Source organism: Molossus molossus, unplaced genomic scaffold (assembly GCF_014108415.1).
Source record: "Molossus molossus isolate mMolMol1 unplaced genomic scaffold, mMolMol1.p scaffold_m16_p_3, whole genome shotgun sequence".
NCBI classification, from domain to species: Eukaryota; Metazoa; Chordata; class Mammalia; order Chiroptera; family Molossidae; genus Molossus; species Molossus molossus.
Genome location: NW_023425366.1, coordinates 3,655,406 through 3,676,189, shown reverse-complemented (window position 1 = coordinate 3,676,189; position 20,784 = coordinate 3,655,406). Strand labels below are relative to the sequence as shown.

The following is a 20,784-nucleotide window of genomic DNA, read 5'->3' as shown; positions in this document are numbered from 1 at the left end:
GGGAGGGCCACGCGTGTTGTCTGGAACACCGTGCTGGGCCCTGGGGAGGGCCACGCGTGTTGTCTGGAACACCGTGCTGGGCCCGGGGGAGGGCCACGCGTGTTGTCTGGAACACCGTGCTGGGCCTGGGGAGGGCCACGCGTGTTGTCTGGAACACCGTGCTGGGCCAGGGGAGGGCCACGCGTGTTGTCTGGATCACCGTGCTGGGCCGGGGGAGGGCCACGCGTGTTGTCTGGAACACCGTGCTCGGCCCGGGGGAGGGCCACACGTGTTGTCTGGAACACCGTGCTGGGCCCGGGGGAGGGCCACGCGTGCTGTCTGGAACACCGTGCTGGGCCACGCGTGTTGTCTGGAACACCGTGCTGGGCCGGGGGAGGGCCACGCGTGCTGTCTGGATCACCGTGCTGGGCCCGGGGGAGGGCCACGCATGCTGTCTGGAACACCGGGGAGGGCCACGCGTGTTGTCTGGAACACCGTGCTGGGCCGGGGGAGGGCCACGCGTGTTGTCTGGAACACCGGGGAGGGCCACGCGTGTTGTCTGGAACACCGTGCTGGGCCGGGGGAGGGCCACTTGCATACCTAAGGCTCTAGGACCTGATGTGCTGTGGTTTGCCTCCAGGAAAGAACTTGTTTTCCTGGTGGGGGAAGGAAAGATCTGCTTCATATGAGATTCCCGTGTCTCTCCTCTGAGCAGAATTCATGGAAGGACACGGCCTGGACATGCTGTCCAGGGTACTCTGGGGGTTATCTTCCCAGCAGCCTTAGCTCAGCGGGCAGGAAGGAGCGTCAAGCCGATGCCCTGAGCGTCCTGAGCACTCTGACCGCACAAGCGCAGTGGTAAAGGGGCACCTTCTCCAGTCGCTCGTCATAAACAAGAAGCCACTGTGTAGTTCAGTGACCTGCCCCTGAACCCGGCAGCCGATGAAGAGCAGGGAACAATATGGGATTCAAGGGCCATGTGGTTCAAGAACAGAAATAAGTATAAGGGGCTGTGAGGGAATGGGGTCAGAAAGAAAGCGAGAATTGGATCGAGGGTCCCCAGCAAAACACAGTCCAGCCTTTCATTCCCTGCCGTCTGTGGAAAAACGTGCCTCCGACGTCCAAGTCCATCGAGCACAAGGAAGCTGCACATGGATGTCGTGTGGTTTCTGAGCCTCATGACACTATTTACAGTATCTCTCTTGTGCTTTTGAATAATGAAATGCACTGTTGTAGTGGAATCTTTAGGTGGAAAAATAAAACTCAAGGATCCTATTTAAGACGGTAAAATACGAAAACATATTTACTGAATAAAATAAGTTAAAATCTGTTAAGACAGCATCCCAGTGGGATAATACAAGGAGTGAGCTCATACTCACAGAACTGGTTTTTAAACAATAAGCAGTTATCCCTTCGGTGAACCCCACCCAGTGCCCATCTTGGTGGGCATCATCCTTGGAGAGCTACACTCCAGCTTAGCTGTGATGCTGTCTTTAATATAGTCAGTGACGGCCAAACTCTCTCCTTGAAAGGTGAACTTGAGTCATCAAAACAGTCAAGACACATGAAATCAATGGCTGACGTTCAGCCAAGCTAGGTTAGTGCCATTTTGTGATGGCATTCCCTTGAGGTGCCTAGACTGGCTTTTCTGGGTGACTTCCCGAGAATTACCTTTCAAGAACATCTTTGAAAACAGTTAAATCAGTGCCCTCTCTACTGGGCTACGTGCTCAGCGGCTCAGAGAGGCTGCCTCCAGGAAGACCTTCTCCGAGGCTCTCCTTGCAGACCTTGTCAGTTTGTGGCCACGCTCGTTTGTTCCGAGATCTTCTGTGACGGCTCATCGGGGGGCCTGAGAGGTACCCGATTCATTATCGAAATAATCTCTCGATGGACTGGAGTCCTGAGATGAAAAGAAAGCGCTTCCTGTGTCTTGCTGTAGAACTTTCAAGGACAGAGAAATGCTTGGTTTCTACTTGCTGCTTTGTACGTGGTCAGGGGTGCCCAGGGGGCATGGTCAAGGCCAGATCCCACTGGCCAAGGACTGAGGGAAGTTCCCGAACACCTCAGGCCTTTCCACTGATGCATGGAGGTGGTGTTGTCCTACCACGTCACGGGGCTGTTGTAGAAGCAATGAGGCCACGTGGGCCAGTCAGGGTCTGCCCGCCCTGCCCGCGCTGGCCTCCGCCACCGCTTCCTGGCATCAGGCCGATGGCCAGCATGATGGTCACATGTCACTGAGGCAACAGGACATGGCCAGAAGCACACACCGCAGCTCTGCCACCCCACCTCCCCAGCCTGTCTCCCTGGCTTAGGGAGAAGAATGATGCACTTCGCGTCCAGCATGCGAAGTGCGACAGGGACCCTGACTGTGTACACCACGGGAACCATGACTGTGCACACCACGGAGAGCATGACTGTGCGCACCACAGGGACCATGACTGTGCGCACCACGGAGAGCATGACTGTGCGCACCACAGGGACCATGACTGTGCGCACCACGGAGAGCATGACTGTGCGCACCACAGGGACCGTGACTGTGCGCACCACAGGGAACCATGACTGTGCGCACCACAGGGAGCATGACTGTGCGCACCACAGGGAGCATGACTGTGCGCACCACAGGGACCGTGACTGTGCGCACCACAGGGACCGTGACTGTGCGCACCACAGGGACCGTGACTGTGCGCACCACAGGGACCGTGACTGTGCGCACCACAGGGAGCATGACTGTGCGCACCACAGGGACCGTGACTGTGCGCACCACAGGGACCGTGACTGTGCGCACCACAGGGACCGTGACTGTGCGCACCACAGGGAGCGTGACTGTGCGCACCACAGGGACCGTGACTGTGCGCACCACAGGGAGCGTGACTGTGCGCACCACAGGGACCGTGACTGTGCGCACCACAGGGACCGTGACTGTGCGCACCACAGGGACCGTGACTGTGCGCACCACAGGGAACCGTGACTGTGCGCACCACAGGGAGCATGACTGTGCGCACCACAGGGACCGTGACTGTGCACACCACAGGGACTGTGACTGTGCACACCACAGGGAGCATGACTGTGCGCACCACGGGGACCATGACTGTGCGCACCACAGGGAACCATGACTGTGCGCACCACAGGGAGCATGACTGTGCGCACCACAGGGACCATGACTGTGCGCACCACAGGGACCATGACTGTGCACACCACAGGGAGCATGACTGTGCACACCACAGGGAGCGTGACTGTGTGCAGCATGACTGTGCGCACCGCAGGGACCGTGACTGTGTGCAGCATGACTATGCGCACCGCAGGGACCGTGACTGTGTGCACCACAGGGACCGTGACTGTGCGCACCACAGGGACCGTGACTGTGCACAGCATGACTGTGCGCACCACAGGGACCGTGACTGTGCGCACCACAGGGACCGTGACTGTGCACCTCCCTTGCAGAGAGGTCGCAGACCACAGCCTGTGCTCACGTCTTCATTCGGCATCAAGCATTGGAGGTGGATTGTGCGGGCGACCGTCCCAAATGCCGTCCCTGCCACCACCCCGGAGCTTTCTGACCTGAAAGAGGCCACGGGGCTTTCACAGGCAGAGAGAACAGCGGGGTCACGCTGGCACCGGTCCCGGGCGCTCAGCGGCGTGTCCCTGAGCCGTTCCATGTGTCTTGCAGGTCGCAGAGTATCGCTGACGTGTCTGTGGACGCCTCGTTCACCCCGGAAACGATCACTCTGCTCCAGAAGAACGCTGAGCTCCAGGTGCAGCTCTGCTTCCGCGCGCAGTTCCGGCCCCCAAAGCAGAGCAGCCAAGTGGGTGAGTAGGGCCGAGGTCATCCGGACGGATCGGCTTGCCCACGGGCCTGCCGTCCTGCGTCGAACACACGCTTGCAGTTTGCAGACGCGAGAAAGCGGGCTTTGACTGGCGGACATTCAAGCCGCCGCAGCAAGGCGCTGGGAGGGGTCGCTAGGCAGGCGGCTTAGCCTGGGTCTCCAGGAGACACTGAGAGGCTCAGAGCTGTGCTCTCTGTGACCCAGGCTCTCCCCCTGCCGCCCCCCCTGCCCCTCGCCCCTGCCTCTCCCTGGGCTCCAGACACAGGCCGCGCCATGTGCACCCATCGGTGTGCGGCCAGGCCTGTCCAGGGGCAGCTGCTCCGTGCGGGAAGCAACGTCACTCCCGTCCGCAAGGAATTAGTGAGCGTGCAGCGACGACAGGGATGCCAGAGAATCGAGCACCTGTGCCCGTGATTTCAGTTTCCTCAATGATGCGAGAGGCCAGCACAGGTCTGGGGTGTGCTCTGCCGGCAGGAGACAGTGCGGAGAACCTCGGGCACCTGTCAGCAGGAATGGCCACCGTGTCTCTCTGGGACCGGCTGAGTCACCTTTCGGGCTGGGCTGAGGTCCACCCTCTCTCGGGTCCCCTACCCACCCCGGCTCCCCTCATCCCACCTGCGGCCGAGCCTCCGCCCGCCACCCCGCAGTGATGCGCACTCGGTTCAGTGGCCTCCTCCCTTGGCGGCCGGTTCACGGGTCCTGTTCCCCCTCCGACAGTTTCCGGCTCTAAACTTCAGAGACCAGTGGTTCCTCCAGGGACTTCACTGGGTGCAAACAAGTAAACGTACAAGAGTGTAGATGCAGACAGAGAGTGTGTGTTTGTCACGATTCACGCCAAGCCACAGCAGGGTATGAGCACAAAGCGGACGTCCGATCCGCTCCTCGCCCCTTTCCGCTTCCCACTCGCCACGTGGGCGGGGTCCTTCGGGTACTGGGCGCGGCCCGGCTCCGCGCAGCGCCTCTGGCCGCCTGGTAGCTCGGCATCCGCGTCACGGTGACAGCGAGTCCAAACCAGGTGGGACCTGGGCAGCGAGCTGACCGTCCTCAGCACCGTAGCTGTCGTACACGTGAACTTGGCCAAAGGACTCAATTTAAAAAAATTCTCACAACTAAAAGGTTGTCACGGGGAGGTGACGGATGTGTTAGCTGACCCATGGTGGTCAGTGTGCAACACACAAGTCTATAAATCACTGCACTGGACACCTTGCACCTCTACAAGGTCACACACCAGCGGCAGCTCCGCAAGCTGGAGACAAGTCTGTCTCAAAGACTGATCTGGGAAATGTACGAGTTGGCAGAGGTGGCTGGCTGGTCACCCCTCCTGGCCAGGAGCATGGTGTCCTCTCCTGTGTCCCCTGCCCTATGATGAGCCTACCCCTCCGGCCACCCCACTCGGAAGAGGGTCCTGCCTTCAGAAAACCTCCTTTCCTTCCCCCTCCATCTAGAGTCTCTGGCTTTCTTGCTAAAAATTTTTTTTCTTTATTGATTTTAGTGAGAGGAAGGGAGAGGGAGAGAGAGAGAGAAACATCAATGAGAGGGAACATCGATTGGCTGCCTCCTGTATGCCCCCCACTGGGGATCGAGCCCACAACCTGGGCATGTGCCCTGACCAGGAATCGAACCGACAACCTTTTAGTGCAGGGTCGATGCTCAACCACTGAGCCACACCGGCTGGGCGCTTTCTTGCTATTTTGGGGTACCTTTCCCTTTTCCTTGATGCTTTCAGGGGCACAGACAGCAACAGTACACAAGACACGACTCTCATTCTTGTGTGAATGTATAAAGATGAAGTTCTGTTAGGTGCACACCCCGGGGTCAAGGTTGATCACACACACATTACCACCTGGCCCATGAGACCACGTACCATGTTACCAGGCTGCTTGGAAACCGTAAAACCGCCTGGTCTTGCGAGCTTTGTCCCGGCCACAGCCAGCACCGTCTTTATCCTCCCGCCGCCTGGTTGTTACCACTCACTTGCGGCTCATTTGAGTCTCTTACCATTTTATCGTGTTCGCCTCCATAAGTCATTGGAGCAAGAAGAATTGCACAGTATCTCTAACAGCTACTCTAAAGGTAACACGTGTAACGATTTGGGAAGTCTGTTCAACCTCTGAAATACAGAAAGTGGAGGAAGCAGCGAGGGAGCCGGGACAAGGCCGCTGACGCTGTGAACAGGGTCAGATCTCTCTGGGTCTGGGACACGCGGTCAGCGGAGCTCAGTTGAAGGTTCTGATAGTTTGGACGTCGGCCACTGACACCGTGTTTGCCACACTGGATTTCCATTTACTTTTCCCTGGGTGGACTATTATCTCTGTGCTATAGATGAGGACACGGGGGTTCAAAGAGGCTTCCCAAGTTGCTAACGTCATTTAGCTATAAAGAGCGGAATCAGGGTTCGGACCACGTCCGTCTGATTAAAGTCATACTCCTGCCGTGTTGCGCGCCATTCCCCACGAGGCACTTGGACTGTGCGGGCACCGGTTCCCTTAGAGTATCTCAGCTGACCCTCCGAGAGCGGTTCACCCTCCCGCCTGCAGGGACACACAGCCGGAACACGGACTCTGGTCCAGTGTTACCCGAACTTCACGCCCGATCACGCCCTGGCCGTGTGAACGAAGGGAATTAGTTCACCTTCATCGTCTGGAAAATAGGACAGTAAGGTCCCCTTTCCGGTTGGATCGTACAGCTTGGGTAAGGTGCCGTCTAAGCACGCGCTCCGCTGTGGGCACTCGGGGACGGTTCCGTTCCTCTGCGTACCAGCCGGCCGTGAGCGATGTTTGGAAACCAAAGGTGTCCTCACGGCAGGGTGCTCTCCTCTCCCTCCCCACACAGTCACGGGCATCGTACCAGAGCCGGAATCACAATGCCAGAGTTACCCACGGCTCACAGTTCTTCCGTGTCAACCCCGTTTTTATGTTTCCTCAAAGCCAGAGACTCCACCCCGCGAGACACAGTGAGACAGGACTGCTCGTCGCTCCGTGCCGTGCGTACTAACGTCTCTGTCGTTCCCACCCCAGCCATTCTCTGTAACATCACCATCGACGCGGACCTGTATTCGTCCAGAGTGACCTCCCGGGGGGTGTTCAAGGAGAACAACGAAAGGCACCTGCAGAAGAGCGTGGTCGTCGGCCAAGCGCAGACGTGCTCAAAGTTCCTCATCCACATCCAGGTGGGACTCCGCGTCACCCCTCCCTCGACACCCCTCCCTCGACACCCCTCCCCGGTTCCTCCCTCAGGCCGGGTAGGTGGCGGAAGCTCGCGTGGACACGTGAGAGTCAGAGAATGCCGGTCTTCCTAACGAATGTCCTTCTCCGAGAACAGGAAGCGTGTCCCCTTTGCTGATGCGCGTGGTCACAGCCCCGTATTTATAGCAGTGAGCTTTGCGTGGGATTGCAGCGCACAGGCTGAATATAGGGTTCCCGAAGACACCAGGGACCCAGCGCCTCGTCGGGGGTTTACGAGGCAGCTCTCTTAGTTCACAGTAACCTCTGTCTTGACCTTTTCCTATCACGGAAAAAGTGCGTTCATTTCGAAGGTGCTGGAAAGAACACACCTGTGTTTTCCGCTACTGGGGGGAGGGACGGCCGGTAGCGGGTCAGAATGGCGCGCTCTAATCCTAGGCCGTAACTGCTGTCCGTCACGGGTTCTGAAACTCTCCCGAGGAGGAAAAATGCTTCTCCGGGGAAAACTCCCAACAGGAAATTTATTGTATGAACGAACTCTGACTGTTGTCCCCTAGACACCACATGAGGGTGTTTGAAAGTGTCATTTTCTTAGGAAACCATTTTTGAAAGAGCCATTGACGAACTTCTCTAGAAATGTGGTTCTCAGAGTTATAGAGGCATAAGAATTGCCCAGGGAACTTATAAAAATGCGTATTCTGGGTCCTCACCACCAGAAACGTGGCGTTTGAAGGTCCGGGAGTAGGGAGACTGAAGGGACACCCCAGATGTGTGTAGGGTAGCTGGAAGCGGCAGAGACCCTTTCTCGAGAAATGCTAAGTGCTGAAGTCGGGGTTCTGATGCACGAAGCAGTTGTTTCAAGTTCAAGGTTTCTTGTTTGCGAAGGCCTGGACTTTTTTTGTGTTAAGGGGCCAGTTATTGCAATTATTTAAATAAAAGCTGGTTCCCATCCTCCCCTACCCCTGAGCTAAATGGTGGGTCCGATTAAACATGGGACCAGGGTGGGATGAGACGGCGGCTGTCGTCAGGTGGAGACGCCTCCCCTGCACTCGAAGTTTGCGGAAGGTGTGCCGTTTGGGGCGGCTCCCAGATGCCGTTGGGGACCACATGTGACACAGCAACGGAGTCCGTCCTGCGTGCCCACCCTGAGCCAACTGAGCCAGTGCTTTCTTGGGGTCAGGAGCCAGCCTGGTGGTCAGGCCCCCAGAGGGCTCAGGACAGGAGTGGTTCCGGCTGGGAATGGACGGGCTGACGACACAGTTAATTGCTCAGGAAAAGGCAAACAGTTGTCGGTGTTTATCGTTCATACGCTGTTCTCTCCGGACAAGAACTGGGAGGTTGGCGGAAGGGCTGCTGGGTGGCACTGGTGACCCTGTTTTGGCATTTCTGCGTTTTCCATTACATGGGAGTCTCAGAACCAAGAGGCCAATGTGACATGGCTAATTGTCCACCCGGTCCCCGAACGCAGAGGGCAGAAGGGGCGCTGGGGGTGCTGACTGCCGGCCACGGGGTGAGACGTGCAGAAGGGGTGCTGGGGGTGCTGACTGCCGACCACGGGGTGAGACGTGCAGAAGGGGCGCTGGGGGTACTGACTGCCGACCTCGGGGTGAGACGTGCAGAAGGGGTGCTGGGGGTACTGACTGCCGACCACGGGGTGAGACGCGCAGAAGGGGCTGGGGGTGCTGACTGCCGACCTCGGGGTGAGACGCGCAGAAGGGGCTGGGGGTGCTGACTGCCGACCTCGGGGTGAGACGCGCAGAAGGGGCTGGGGGTACTGACTGCCGGCCGCGGGGTGAGACGTGCAGAAGGGGCGCTGGGGGTGCTGACTGCCGACCTCGGGGTGAGACGTGCAGAAGGGGCGCTGGGGGTGCTGACTGCCGACCACGGGGTGAAAGGTGCAGAAGGGGCGCTGGGGGTGCTGACTGCTGACCTCGGGGTGAGACGTGCAGAAGGGGCGCTGGGGGTGCTGACTGCCGGCCGCGGGGTGAGACGTGCAGAAGGGGCGCTGGGGGTGCTGACTGCCGACCTCGGGGTGAGAGGTGCAGAAGGGGCGCTGGGGGTGCTGACTGCCGACCTCGGGGTGAGACGTGCAGAAGGGGCGCTGGGGGTGCTGACTGCCGGCCGCGGGGTGAGACATGCAGAAGGGGCGCTGGGGGTGCTGACTGCCGACCTCGGGGTGAGACATGTGTTGTCTGACCTGTGCGAGGAGGAGCAGAGTGGCTCCTCACTGTTAGCCGGAGTGGGAAGTTGGGGGGCTTGGTTTCAGATGTGGGCACCGCCTTTGTCTGGCTTGGCAGAGCAGAGGTAGGTTCTGCCTAAGGAAGGGAACCCTTCCGTCCATCCCTTGGCAGTCCCCGGGTCCCTGCCAGAGGTGTTCTCAGAACACCTAAGTGTACCTCGTCTGGGCAGTAGGAATTAACAGGACATCAGCAACGGCCCAGAGCCAAGGACAGACAGGGGGCGTCTTCTGAACATGAGCACTGGGCACATCATCTAAATAGCTGTCATCCCTTACATATGCATGACGAGGTCACTGATGAGCTTAACTGAGAGTTGCTGCTGGGGTCACTGAACCCCGTCTTTCAGGCTCCTGGTAGTGGAGAGACGGAGAGCGGAATCAGGGCCGAGAGCAGTGAGTCTTGGAAATCCTGAACAACACTGGTCATTCTCCCGTGCACAGCTTCTGTGTGCTCATAACCCTGTGTGTGTGTGTGTCTAGGAACCCTCGGATGTGGTCAGCTCCCTGGACCTGTGTGTGAACATCAGCCTGCAAAACCCCGGCACCAGCCCTGCCCTGGAAGCCTACTCTGAGACGGCCAAGGTGTTCAGTGTAAGTGGCTTGTCCTTCCTGGAGCTCAGACCGGCCGGCAGGGGTTCCCAGGCACTGCTGTTTAAAAGACACTTAGGACACAGCCTTGGACTCGTTACGTTTCTCAACGAAACACAGTTATTCATGTGCATGGTTTGCTAGCATGGAAGCCCAGGAGATGTCACCTTCTCCATTCACTGCTCGGCCCCCCACCCCCGGCCAGCAGTGCCCGGCCCACCACAAGGGGTCCACAGATGTTGGTTGAAGAAATAAATAACAATAAACAAACACCTTGTACTCACCACCCACTTGACAAGTAGGATGTAGCCCATACCTGTGAGGTTCTCCGTACACTCCCGCCCCCAGCAGATCCACCTTCTCCCCTTCTGGCCAGTCACCCCTGGAATTTCGCGCTGGTCACTGCTTCCCTTTCTGACGTTGCCGAACGTGTCTATGTTCCCATGACGCTGCGTCGTCTGGCCTGGTCCGAGCGTCGTGCAAACGGAATGTGCTGTGCGCAGTCTCCGCCACTCGCTGTCTTCCTTCTGTAGGTCCCTTTCTATAAAGACTGTGGGGACGACGGTGTCTGCATCTCTGACCTGGTGCTGGGTGTCCAACAGCTGCCAGCTGCTCAGTAAGTTTCACCTGTAACCTCAGTGTGGCCCTGGCCGGGCGGCTCAGTGGGTTGAGCATCATCCGTACCCCGAAAGGTGTCGGGTTTGGTTCCTGGTTGGGGTTCGTGCAGGAGGCGACCCATCAATGTTTCTGTCACACATCCGTGTGTGTCTCTCTCTGCCTGCCTTTCTCTAAAATGAAAATTAAAAAATTACAGCTCAGTGTAAAATAGAATAAAAGACGCATCCAACTGGTTTATTCAAGTGAATGTTTATGGAGATTTATTTTTTGGTCCACGGAAGCAATAATGGTAGCTAATAAAGACCTCTGAGATCTAAATTTTGATTTCTACCATCCATACTGTAAACCAATCAGAAACATAACACCATGTGTATATGGATGTCCCTTCCCCTGAATTGTACTTAAAAGCAACCAAGACGAAAAACCAAACGCACTGACTTATTCATTGTCAGTATCATTTTGCAACGCAGAGACTTCTTATTAAGCAGTCTTCTCAGTATTCCAAATAAATCTAAAGAGGATATTTTTTAAATGAGTGAGGTATTTGAATACTGGGTCCCTTTTTTCCCTTTAATGACTTTTTTCTTTTTTGTTTTGTTTTTTGTTTTTTTTTTAACAGAGAACGACCCTTCATTGTCAGCAACCAAAACAGAAGACTAACATTCTCAGTGACACTGAGGAACAGAAAGGAGAGCGCATATAACACTGAGCTCGCCGTGGGTTTTTCAGAAAACCTGTTTTTCGCGTCCTGGTCCATGCCCGTAAGTGGGGCCATCCCTGCTCGGGCTTGCTCCCCAGCCCCCGTCTTCCTGAAGCTCAGCCTGTCCCAGGTTGTGGGAGAAGCTCCTGAACCAGGGCCGCAGGGCGGGGCCTGACCCCGGGGCTCCGCCCAGTTACCCCGGGAGGGCACCGCCTGGCTCTGCCTCCCTGCGCTTCTGCTGCTGCCTTTGGGTCAGTTTTTCCTTTGCCCCGAGACTTGGCCTCCTCAGCCAGACGCTCGCCTAGGCCCCCTGCCACCTGTGTGCTCAGAGGCTCCGAGCTGCACTTGCTGAGAAATGCGAGCCCTGCGGCTGCCAGGGGACACATTCCAGCAGGGTCAGTTAATCTTGTCGACTTGATCACTATACCAGCAGCGCACTTGACCGCGAATGCCCCGGTCCCTGCTCGGCCACCAAGCAGGGAAAAGGAGAGCAGAGGAGAAGCTAAGATTTTCCAAATTAGCTCCCTACTTGATGAGAGAATTCCAAAACCGTTCCATCCCGTTTGAAGTCGATGCAGATTGGATAGATCTCTTGTCCTAAAGCCATTCTGACTTCAGTGTTTAAATTCCCTGTGCAAAATGGCACGTGATTTTAAAGAAGAAGAAAGAAAGAAAAAAAAAAAAAGATGAAAACTAAAAAAGGTTCTTTAAATTGTTTAAAGACTATAAACAAACACCAAAGTACGATTTTGCTTTCTTCCTGTGAAACTAGAGATTTCAAATATATTCAGAGAAAGGTAGGTATTAAAGACAGAATTTCTGAATATCGGATTAAAGTCATTTTGTGCTTATGAACTATAAGAGCTATGATTTACTTCTGGGGGAAAATTCAAGTATTTGGCCTCTCCTTTGGCCTGTTGCGTGTCCTGCTTACAAGGAAAATAGTACAGTAGCCACCTGGACAGTACGTGATTTTCAAGTCCTGGGGACAAGGTGACTTCACTGTGAATCAGCCTTACTGGTGAAATGCCCGTTTGATTGGACAAGGATCAGCGTGGGTGTGCACACGGCATGCACTAATTGCTCCTTTTTCCTGGGTCTCGTCCAGGTTGACGGGACAGAAGTGACGTGCCAGGTTGCTCCGTCCCAGAAGTCTGTTGCCTGCAACGTAGGCTACCCTGCTTTGAAGACGGAACAGCAGGTACAACTTGCATTTCATCCTCAAATCCACGCCAGCCACCCCCCCGCACCCGTGTCAATCTGCCAGCCCTCCTTGGTCGCGTCGCCCTTCAGTGGCATCACCGAGCCACCGGCTGTGTGTTTAAAATCTGTTACTAATAAATGTGAGATCTCCCCCGTGCCGTGGATCCCAAAAAGCACGTACGATACAGAAAGTTCTTTTTCTCTGAATACGTTGGTCAGTGCTGTACCCAGAGCCCCGGAGGGAGGCCACCGGCCAACCCCTGATAAGCGAACCTCACAGTAGCACAAAGCTCCCAGGTCCAGGCGGGTACACGTGCCTGGGGTGACGTGTGTGGGGTGCGAGTCCCGCCGTCCTGATTCTCAGGGGGAGGCGTGCGGAGCAGCTGGACAAGCGGATGCGTGTCCTGCGCGCGTAGAGGCTGCGGCACGTGACACCCAGACCCCGGCTGCAGGGCGCGACTCTCACGGGAAGCGTCGTCTTCCTGTTGGCCCTGCGCACGGAGCGCCACACACTGACGCTTTGCATTCTGTGCATAGGTGACGTTCACTATCAACTTCGACTTCAATCTGCAGAACCTTCAGAACCAGGCGCTGGTCAGCTTCCAGGCCTCCAGGTAAGCGGAGCGAGGTCATGCACCGATGGCTCTCCTCACCCTTCTCTCCCAGTAACTTCCTCGTGCCTGTTCCAACAGCGAGAGCCAGGAGGCAAACCAGGCAGACAACCGGGTCAACGTCACCGTCCCCCTGCTGTATGACGCGGACATCCACATCACCAGGTAGGGCAGCTTGGCCGTGACTCAGCAGGTCTTCTGTGTCCTCGCTCTTCACCGGAGAACATGAACTCAGGTGCTTCCCTGCCCACTGACACGCAGTGTCAGACGGGTCCAGGCAGACGGGTCCCCAGGGGCGCGTGGGCGCCTCCGGCCGTGGACTGAGCATACCAGCCGGGAGGCAGTGGGAAGGTCCCACAGGCCCTCAGACGGGCAGAGCCCGAGGGTCACACCACGCCCTTCTCCAGGCCCCTCTGTTCCTGTCCACACAAGTCCCCCAGCGGTGTCCCTGTTCCCCGACGCTGCAGCCCCAAGCCCAGTACTTTCCACGTGACAGGCCCACCCCACACGATGACCCAGTCACAGAAGACTAATTCCTGGGTGGAAAATTCCTGACATAGCAGATGGCCAGTTCCCTCCCACCAACGGGGAAGGTGTCCTCTGCCACAGCACGAGGAAGTGCTGTCCTCCCGGTCCTGTGCCCAGAGCAGGTGTGCCCCGGGCGCTGGCTGGAGGGCAGGGGACCCCAGGGGTCCTGAGTTGTTCAGGGAGACAGGTGTCTCGAGGTGCGAGGAACAGGTGAAGGCTGCAGGTGCTGAGAGGTTCACACCGCCTTCACCCCCATGAAGAGAAGTGGTTTCACGGACACAGACACTGGGTCACAGCGGTGCAGGGACACAGCCCACCCACCTCCACGCCTGGGAGCAGACTCCACCCAGCCAGACCGATGACCCCTGGACACAGGCAGCAGTGTGTGTCCCACAAGCCCGGCGCCAGGGCGCAGGGACAGCGAACCCCTCGCGTCCAGCACCTCGCGCCAGCCCCTGAATGCAGGGACTGTGGAGACCCCTCGACAGCTCACTGAGCAAAAACAGAAAGGACGGTATGTCTAGAGCCTGAGACACATGAGCAGGTGAAAAGAACACTTCTGTGTCCAGCGAGCCGCACACGGCGAAAGAAACAAAGGACCGTCCAAGTCATGGTTCCTGGAAAACTAATCAGAGCCACACAGTTCAGAGACCTCTCGTCCGACGTAGTAACTGAAGGCAAATGCGGCTGACGGGGTGGAGAGGACCCCGCTGCCTGCCTGCTCCTCCTGCCCCACCGGGGCTTCCTCTCCCGAGATGCTCTCGCTCAAACGGCCTCCTGTGACTCCACAGTGTTCCCGTAGTTTACTGTGCGATAAATATAAGGGTGAGGGCACCTCGCGGCACTAACAGCTCAGCTGTGTCTTTGGGGGACCTTTGTAAGTTGGACTTGAAGACATTCTGATGTTCTTTAAAATATATCCTACAATTTAGCCCTGGCCGGTTTGGCTCAGCGGTTGGAGCGTCGGCCTGCAGTCTGGAGAGACCCGGGTTCGGTTCCCACTAAGGGCACGTGCTTCGGTTGCGGTTTGTCCCCGGCCCTGGTTGGGGTCGTGTGGGTGGCAGCCACTCAATGTGTCCCTTTCATGTCGGTGTTTCTCTCTCTCTCTCTCCTTCTCACTCTATCTGAACAAAATATCAAAAGAAATGTCCTCGGGTGAGGATATATATATATATATCATATAATTTAAAAAGTTAATGTGAAGAATTATGAAGAACAAAAGCTAGAGTAGTTCTTAATTCTTCCACCCAGATGATTCCTGTGGATTTTTTTAAAGAAAGACATTAAATGCACACGGATAGAAAATCCAAATGTTAGAGAAAGATACACAACGGAAAATGAAGTCATCCCTCCCCACCCCTCCTGCTCATCCCATAAATGACTAACTCGACTGTTTCAAGAATACCTTCCAGATGCAGGGTTTATTTTTCTACCAGGATCTAAGCATCACACACACACGCACACACACACACGCACACACGCACACACACACACACACACACACACACACTATTTACCCACGTGGAATGATAACATTTTTGTATGCCTTGCTATTTGTTATTGTTGTTGTTAATCCTCACTCACGGATATTTTTCCACTGATTGTTAGATAGAGTGGAAGGGAAGGAGGCAGAGAGAGAAACATCAATGTGAGAGAGACACATTGATTGGTTGCCTCTCGCACAACCCCACCTGGGGCTGGGGATCGAACCTGCAACCCAGGTACATGCCCTTGACCAGGAATCAAACCCAAGACCATTGATGCTTTAACCGCCAAACCGGCCAGGGGTGCCTTGTTTCCTATGTAATCCTAGCAAAATCCATAACGGGACATACAGATCTGACTTGTCCTTTTCCTAGCTGGATTGTAATTTATGTCATCAATTTGATATTAATGAGATATTTGGATGTTTTGCATTTTTATTTTGTTTTGTTTAATTATCACAAGTAATGCTGGGGGAAATTTTTAAAGCAAACACCTTTGCAAGCTTTTTGGGGAAAAGTCCTTCCCAAGTATCGCATGTGCCCCTCGACGACCACTTTGGTGCCAGATAAATGTGCAGCTATATTGTGATGGATGGAAGCAGATGAGAGTAGAACTATTTCTGAGACAGAAGCCCGAGAGTACAGCTAACTGCTGTCATAAATACACTGACCAACACTCAAGTGACTTAAGGAACACAGGTTACACACGGAAAAGTGTTGGATCTTTTTAAAATGCAAGAGCAGAACATATTAATCAACGAGAAACTGTCTGCTCCCACGAAGATCCCGTGGAAGGCAGCGGCTCCCGCACACGGCCGGGCTCTGTGGCCCCAAGACTCGTGAGGGCCCGTCTCCCTGGGCCCACAGACCGTCGTGCCCCGCACATATGTAACCCTGACAGACACCACATCTATTTAAGACTCCCCGTGACGTGGTTTCCTTTTGAGAATTTGGAAAAGTGTTTTTCTACAGGAGACAAAAAAAAAAGGAGAAAGGCAGTATTTTCAGTAAAGAAATTTAAAAAAAACTCGGTCTCAGAAAACGTCCACTATAATTTTTAGGACATGTGATCAGCACCCTATAATTAGAATGGATTACCCGGTGGGAATAAATATTGCTTCTCAGCCACCTCCCGCTGCTCCCTGCCCCCACCCCAGTGAAGCTACCCTGCTCGGAACAGCCTCGGAGCCCGCTTGAGTGGGGGCAGGGAGGGTATCCAGGTCTGTGGCAGTGTGGCTGGCCTGTGGGGGTCCTCCTGACCTGGTCATCACTGCACCTGTGAACCCCAGTAGGCAATCCCCAGGGCAGAGATCAAAATCGGTCCAGTGCCTCTACATCTGGGCTGTTAGCACCTCTGGCTCAGCCAAAAGTCTCTACCCAACTGACCAGCCCGATCCAGACCAAAGCAGTAGTTATCTTGGAACTAGAGCAGGAGGGAGGAAGGGGTCGGCTGGCCAGACGTGCGTCCTGACCTCGGGTGTCAGTAATGCGCGCCGCTGGAGCTCAGGCCCAGGGCCCTACCGCTGTTGCAGCCACGCCAGGGGGAAGGCCCTCCGGCCGGGCAAGCCACCGTGCCCTCAGGAGGTCCAGGCGCCGATGTGTACCAGCAACCTCGGCCAGCGCCTCTGGCTGCTCAAGTGACACTTTTGTGCTTAGTTTACACACTTTGCAGCTGATGAGCACACAGCACAGAGCTCTCGGCAGAAAGATCACGGAGGGACATGCTTCGAAGGGAATTCGTCTCCGGGAGGAACACTGGACCATAAGCCCAGAATACTTTTCATGTAGCCCATTTGTCCTCATATAGCATTTTTGTACCTAACTCTAACCTGTTTTGCTTGTCACATAAGCTAGAAGATTCTTAAGTCAGAGAACTATTAAGCTTCAAGCACAGCAGGACTGAAATACCTGACTTTACAAACATCCCCCAACAGATCAACCAACATAAATTTTTACGAAGTCTCCTCGGACGGGAATGTTCCTTTGATCGTGCACAACTTTGAAGACATTGGTCCAAAATTTATCTTCTCCGTTAAGGTTCGTACACTTGTTATAAAGATGGGAGGTTGGGAGGGCAGGAAGAGAAGGAAGTAAAGAGAAGTTGAAATACGCCAGTGGTGGTCAACCCTGGTGCGTTTGATCACCTGGGGGACTTGTTGAAACTCGGTCACTGGGCTCCGCCCTCAGAGCTTCTGTTTCGGGGGGGCGTCTACACATGTGAGTTTCTTACAAGCTCCCAGGGGATACTGATGCTGCTGGTCCAGCTGCCGTACTTTGAGAATCACTAAGATAGACCACAGATAAGGAAGCAACTGGGCACTGTGTATAGGCATGTGTCCTGGGTAAGGGATAATTGATATATTTTGAAACAAAGTGTCCAACATGAATCCACAGAACGTTAATAGAATGGCATTAGTGTGGGCACATGTCTGTGGAATATACTCAGTACGCCAGTTTATCCTTAGAGAGCCCATCTGTTTGAGAAGCTTACCGTGCGTGCAACTATGCATTCTGTGGTCATGCGAGGTAGTATCCAGAAATATTTTAATTCAGTTTCTGTGGTCTATTAGTATAAGCAATGATTGAGCTACAGATTGTTATCAATTACACAAAGAGAAGTTAATTTGTAAAAGTAACTATTTTATACTATAACATTACAGGAACCTTGAAAAGCAAAAAGAAAATCCATCCACCATGCTGAGTCGATACAGTTTTCTTTTTACGTGTCTTACTAGTCTGTTACATGGACACAACCCTGACACGTGGTGATTCTAAAAAAAAAAATTTTAAATGAGCCTTGATTTGTGATCCAGATACTGGAATTTATGAAATATGCGTGGTATTTGGCAACTCCCTCTTTAAGGAGACATCTAGCCAATTGGTAGTAACAAGCGTAGAGTGTACTAAGTATCAGCCTTTGTATCAAGTGCTTTCCCTGTGTTGACCCATGTAATCCCAGAGCAGTTCTGAGGTTGGTAAGATTATTATTCCTGTGGGTGTCACTTAAAATGTTTAACCACCGAGGGATGTGAGCACTGGACCAAGCGAACAGGCACCCCACCGGTGAGAACAAATGCTGTACTATGCACCCCGACTGGCTGCCGGTTGTCTGTACTCATGAGCAAAGGAGGCGCAGGGAGGTCCAGCCCCATGCCCGGCCACACTGCCAGTTGGGCGCAGGGCGGGACCTCATGCCTGGCAGCCCAGCTCCACAGACGGTGGATAACTCTCGCCATCTCTGTCACAAATTATTGGCTGATTAACACTGTCAATGTCAAGATTTTTCCAAGAGGTGAAACAACAGAGCCCTTCACTGTGAAGGACCGACTCCTTCTGTGTGGACTCGGCTGTGTGACGTTTGTGGGCCTTCGTCACACAGCAGTTACTGCACCCCAGGTGCGGGGGGCCCTGGAAAGCCAGACTGTTTCCTTCCGTCCCACAGGTGACCATGGGCAGCATTCCAGTAAGCATGGCCTCCGTCGTCATCCACATCCCCCAGTACACCAAAGAGAAGAACCCGCTGATGTACCTGACGGGGGTCCACACAGACCAGGTAAGGGTGACCCGATGGCCTCTAACCCTGTGCACCCCCATTCGGTGGGGGCGCTCACGTCTGACGGGTGTAGACGGGAAACTGACGAGGTGACCCCTGGGCCAGCTTGGGTGGGTACCAATGGACAAAATGTCAGCTTCATATTAGAAGCAGGATATTGTTATAAGAAAACAGATGTGAGTCTAGATGGCAGAAATTACCCCGAAAGCTCTGACTTGACCCCGTGGAGGGCCGAGCAGCGGAGCCCGTCCACAGACTGGCCAGTGGGCTGGGAAGGGAGAGGTGAGCCCACCCAGAGGTGAGTCGCCTCCGGGCTGCTCTCTGCAGCTGGTCAGCCTGACCCCTCTGCAGCCCTCGAGCCTGGCTGCTCGCTTCATCTCTGGTCACTTCGTGCGTCCGCGCAGGGCCGGCCCCATCCCCAGCAGTTGGACAGGAACCTCTCTGCTAAGGCCGAACACCTGTGCTTGTCTTTGGAACCCTGGGGGTTCTGACGAGCCTGGGTGAGGAGCACGGACCCCAACCTCACATTGGCCCAGCGTCCTCCGCACTTAGCTGGCTCCAAGGCCACTCCTGTGGGGTGCGTAGGTGATGACAGGGAATCAAAATCCCCAAATGTTGCACAGAAGAGAGCCCCGAGCCAAATCACACACGGTCTCTTGTTGCAAATCCGTCTCCTCACAGACGGGCTCTAGGAACCAGCAGCCCCGTCAGGTCACCTGGGGCTTTGACTACTCCAGGTGTTACCTGGTGAGGACAGGTGTGGCCAGGTCAGCAGCGAGGCGAGGCCCACAGCCCCCCATGCCCAGCGTGGCAGGAGGATTTCCTGGCAGGTCGAAGGAACGTCATAAACTGCTTTAGTTCCTAAACGAAATCTGACGTCCTTTTGTAGGCCGGCGACATCAGCTGTAACGCCGACGTAAACCCGCTGAAGATAGGACAGAGGCCGACTCCTGTGACTTTCAAGAGTGAAAATTTCCGGCACGTCAAAGAACTGGTGAGGACCGGTTCACCGACCACAGCTCCCTTTGGGGATTAGTTGCTCAACTGACCTGGGACTCGGCCACTTATCCCCCCCACCCCCCCATCCTAGATTTATGTTCTGCCCCCGATGGCCAGGGGGAATGGAGGTGGAGAAGTACACACTCGAGTCTAGATTACATTGTTTCATTTCCCATGCATGGGGAACAGGAAGCTAGGAGGAGGAAACAGTTTCTTTGTGAAGTAATTACAGTACAGTTACAGTGTTCATGTGGTTGAAATCTAATATGTAAAAATTCCCAGAAGAAACTCACCTCAGCGTCTGCATCACACCTCTCAGCCTTGTCCTTATTTTTGTGAAAATTGTTTTGATTTTGTAAAAAATGGGCAATGGCTAGGTAGGAACAACATAAAACCAACATGACCACACAAAAGACGACAGAGGAATTCAAGTTCTCTGCAAATTTGACAGCTGACCAGTCCTTTAACGACCAGCCTCCTCTATGTCCCTTAGCGTACAGGCCTGCGCAGATACTGTTACAGAAATCTTGTAGGCCAAGACGTCACAGACTTTTTGAAATAGATTTATTTTTGCCCTGGCCGGTTTGGCTCAGCAGTTAGAGCGTCGGCCCGAGGGTCAGAGTCTCGGGTTCAATTCCTGTCAAGGGCATGTGCCTGGGCTGTGGTTCAGTTCCTGGCCCTGGTCAGGGTCTGCGGGAGGCAACCAGTTGATGTGTCTCTCACACCGATGTGTATTTCTCTCTCTCTTCCTCCCACTCTATCTGAAAATAAATGGGAAAAAAATATGCTCAGGTGAGGATTAAAAAATAATAATAATAAAGTAAAATAGCCTGGCCAGTTTGGCTCAGCGGTTAGAGGGTCGGTCTGCGGTCCCGAGAGACCCGGGTTCGGTTCCCGCTAAGGGCATGTACCTCGGTTGCAGTTTGTCCCCGGCCCTGGTCGGTTGTGCGGGTGGCAGCCACTCGATGTGTCCCTTTCACATCGATGTTTCTCTCTCTCTCTCTCTCCCTCCCACTCTATCTGAATGAAAAATGGAAAAATGTCCTCGGATGAGGATTAAAAAATAATAATAATAATAAAAATAAAATAAAATAGATTTATTTTTGAGAGCAGTGTTAGGCTCCCAGCAAACTGAGTGAAAAGCACAGAGGGGTCCCACACCCCTCACTCCCACAGAGGCAAGGGCTCCGGCACTGCCCTGCCCACCCCCCCCCCCAGAGGGCGCGCTGATCCGGGGACGCGCCTGCATTTGCGCCCGCAGCATCACCCCAAGCCC

General features: G+C 54.8%; 1 protein-coding gene across 1 annotated transcript in view; it reads left to right on the top strand.

The window, feature by feature from the left end:
• ITGA2 (integrin subunit alpha 2) overlaps nucleotides 1–20,784 on the top strand; it is an 84,989-nt gene that overhangs the window by 57,120 nt on the left and 7,085 nt on the right. The window contains exons 16-26 of the mRNA XM_036278809.1: nucleotides 3,647–3,786; nucleotides 6,821–6,972; nucleotides 9,705–9,815; nucleotides 10,346–10,428; nucleotides 11,050–11,191; nucleotides 12,239–12,331; nucleotides 12,871–12,947; nucleotides 13,026–13,109; nucleotides 16,891–16,993; nucleotides 18,399–18,509; nucleotides 19,399–19,503. Of these exons, the coding sequence (XP_036134702.1) occupies nucleotides 3,647–3,786; nucleotides 6,821–6,972; nucleotides 9,705–9,815; nucleotides 10,346–10,428; nucleotides 11,050–11,191; nucleotides 12,239–12,331; nucleotides 12,871–12,947; nucleotides 13,026–13,109; nucleotides 16,891–16,993; nucleotides 18,399–18,509; nucleotides 19,399–19,503 (1,201 nt within the window). The remainder of the gene's footprint in view (nucleotides 1–3,646; nucleotides 3,787–6,820; nucleotides 6,973–9,704; nucleotides 9,816–10,345; nucleotides 10,429–11,049; nucleotides 11,192–12,238; nucleotides 12,332–12,870; nucleotides 12,948–13,025; nucleotides 13,110–16,890; nucleotides 16,994–18,398; nucleotides 18,510–19,398; nucleotides 19,504–20,784) is intronic.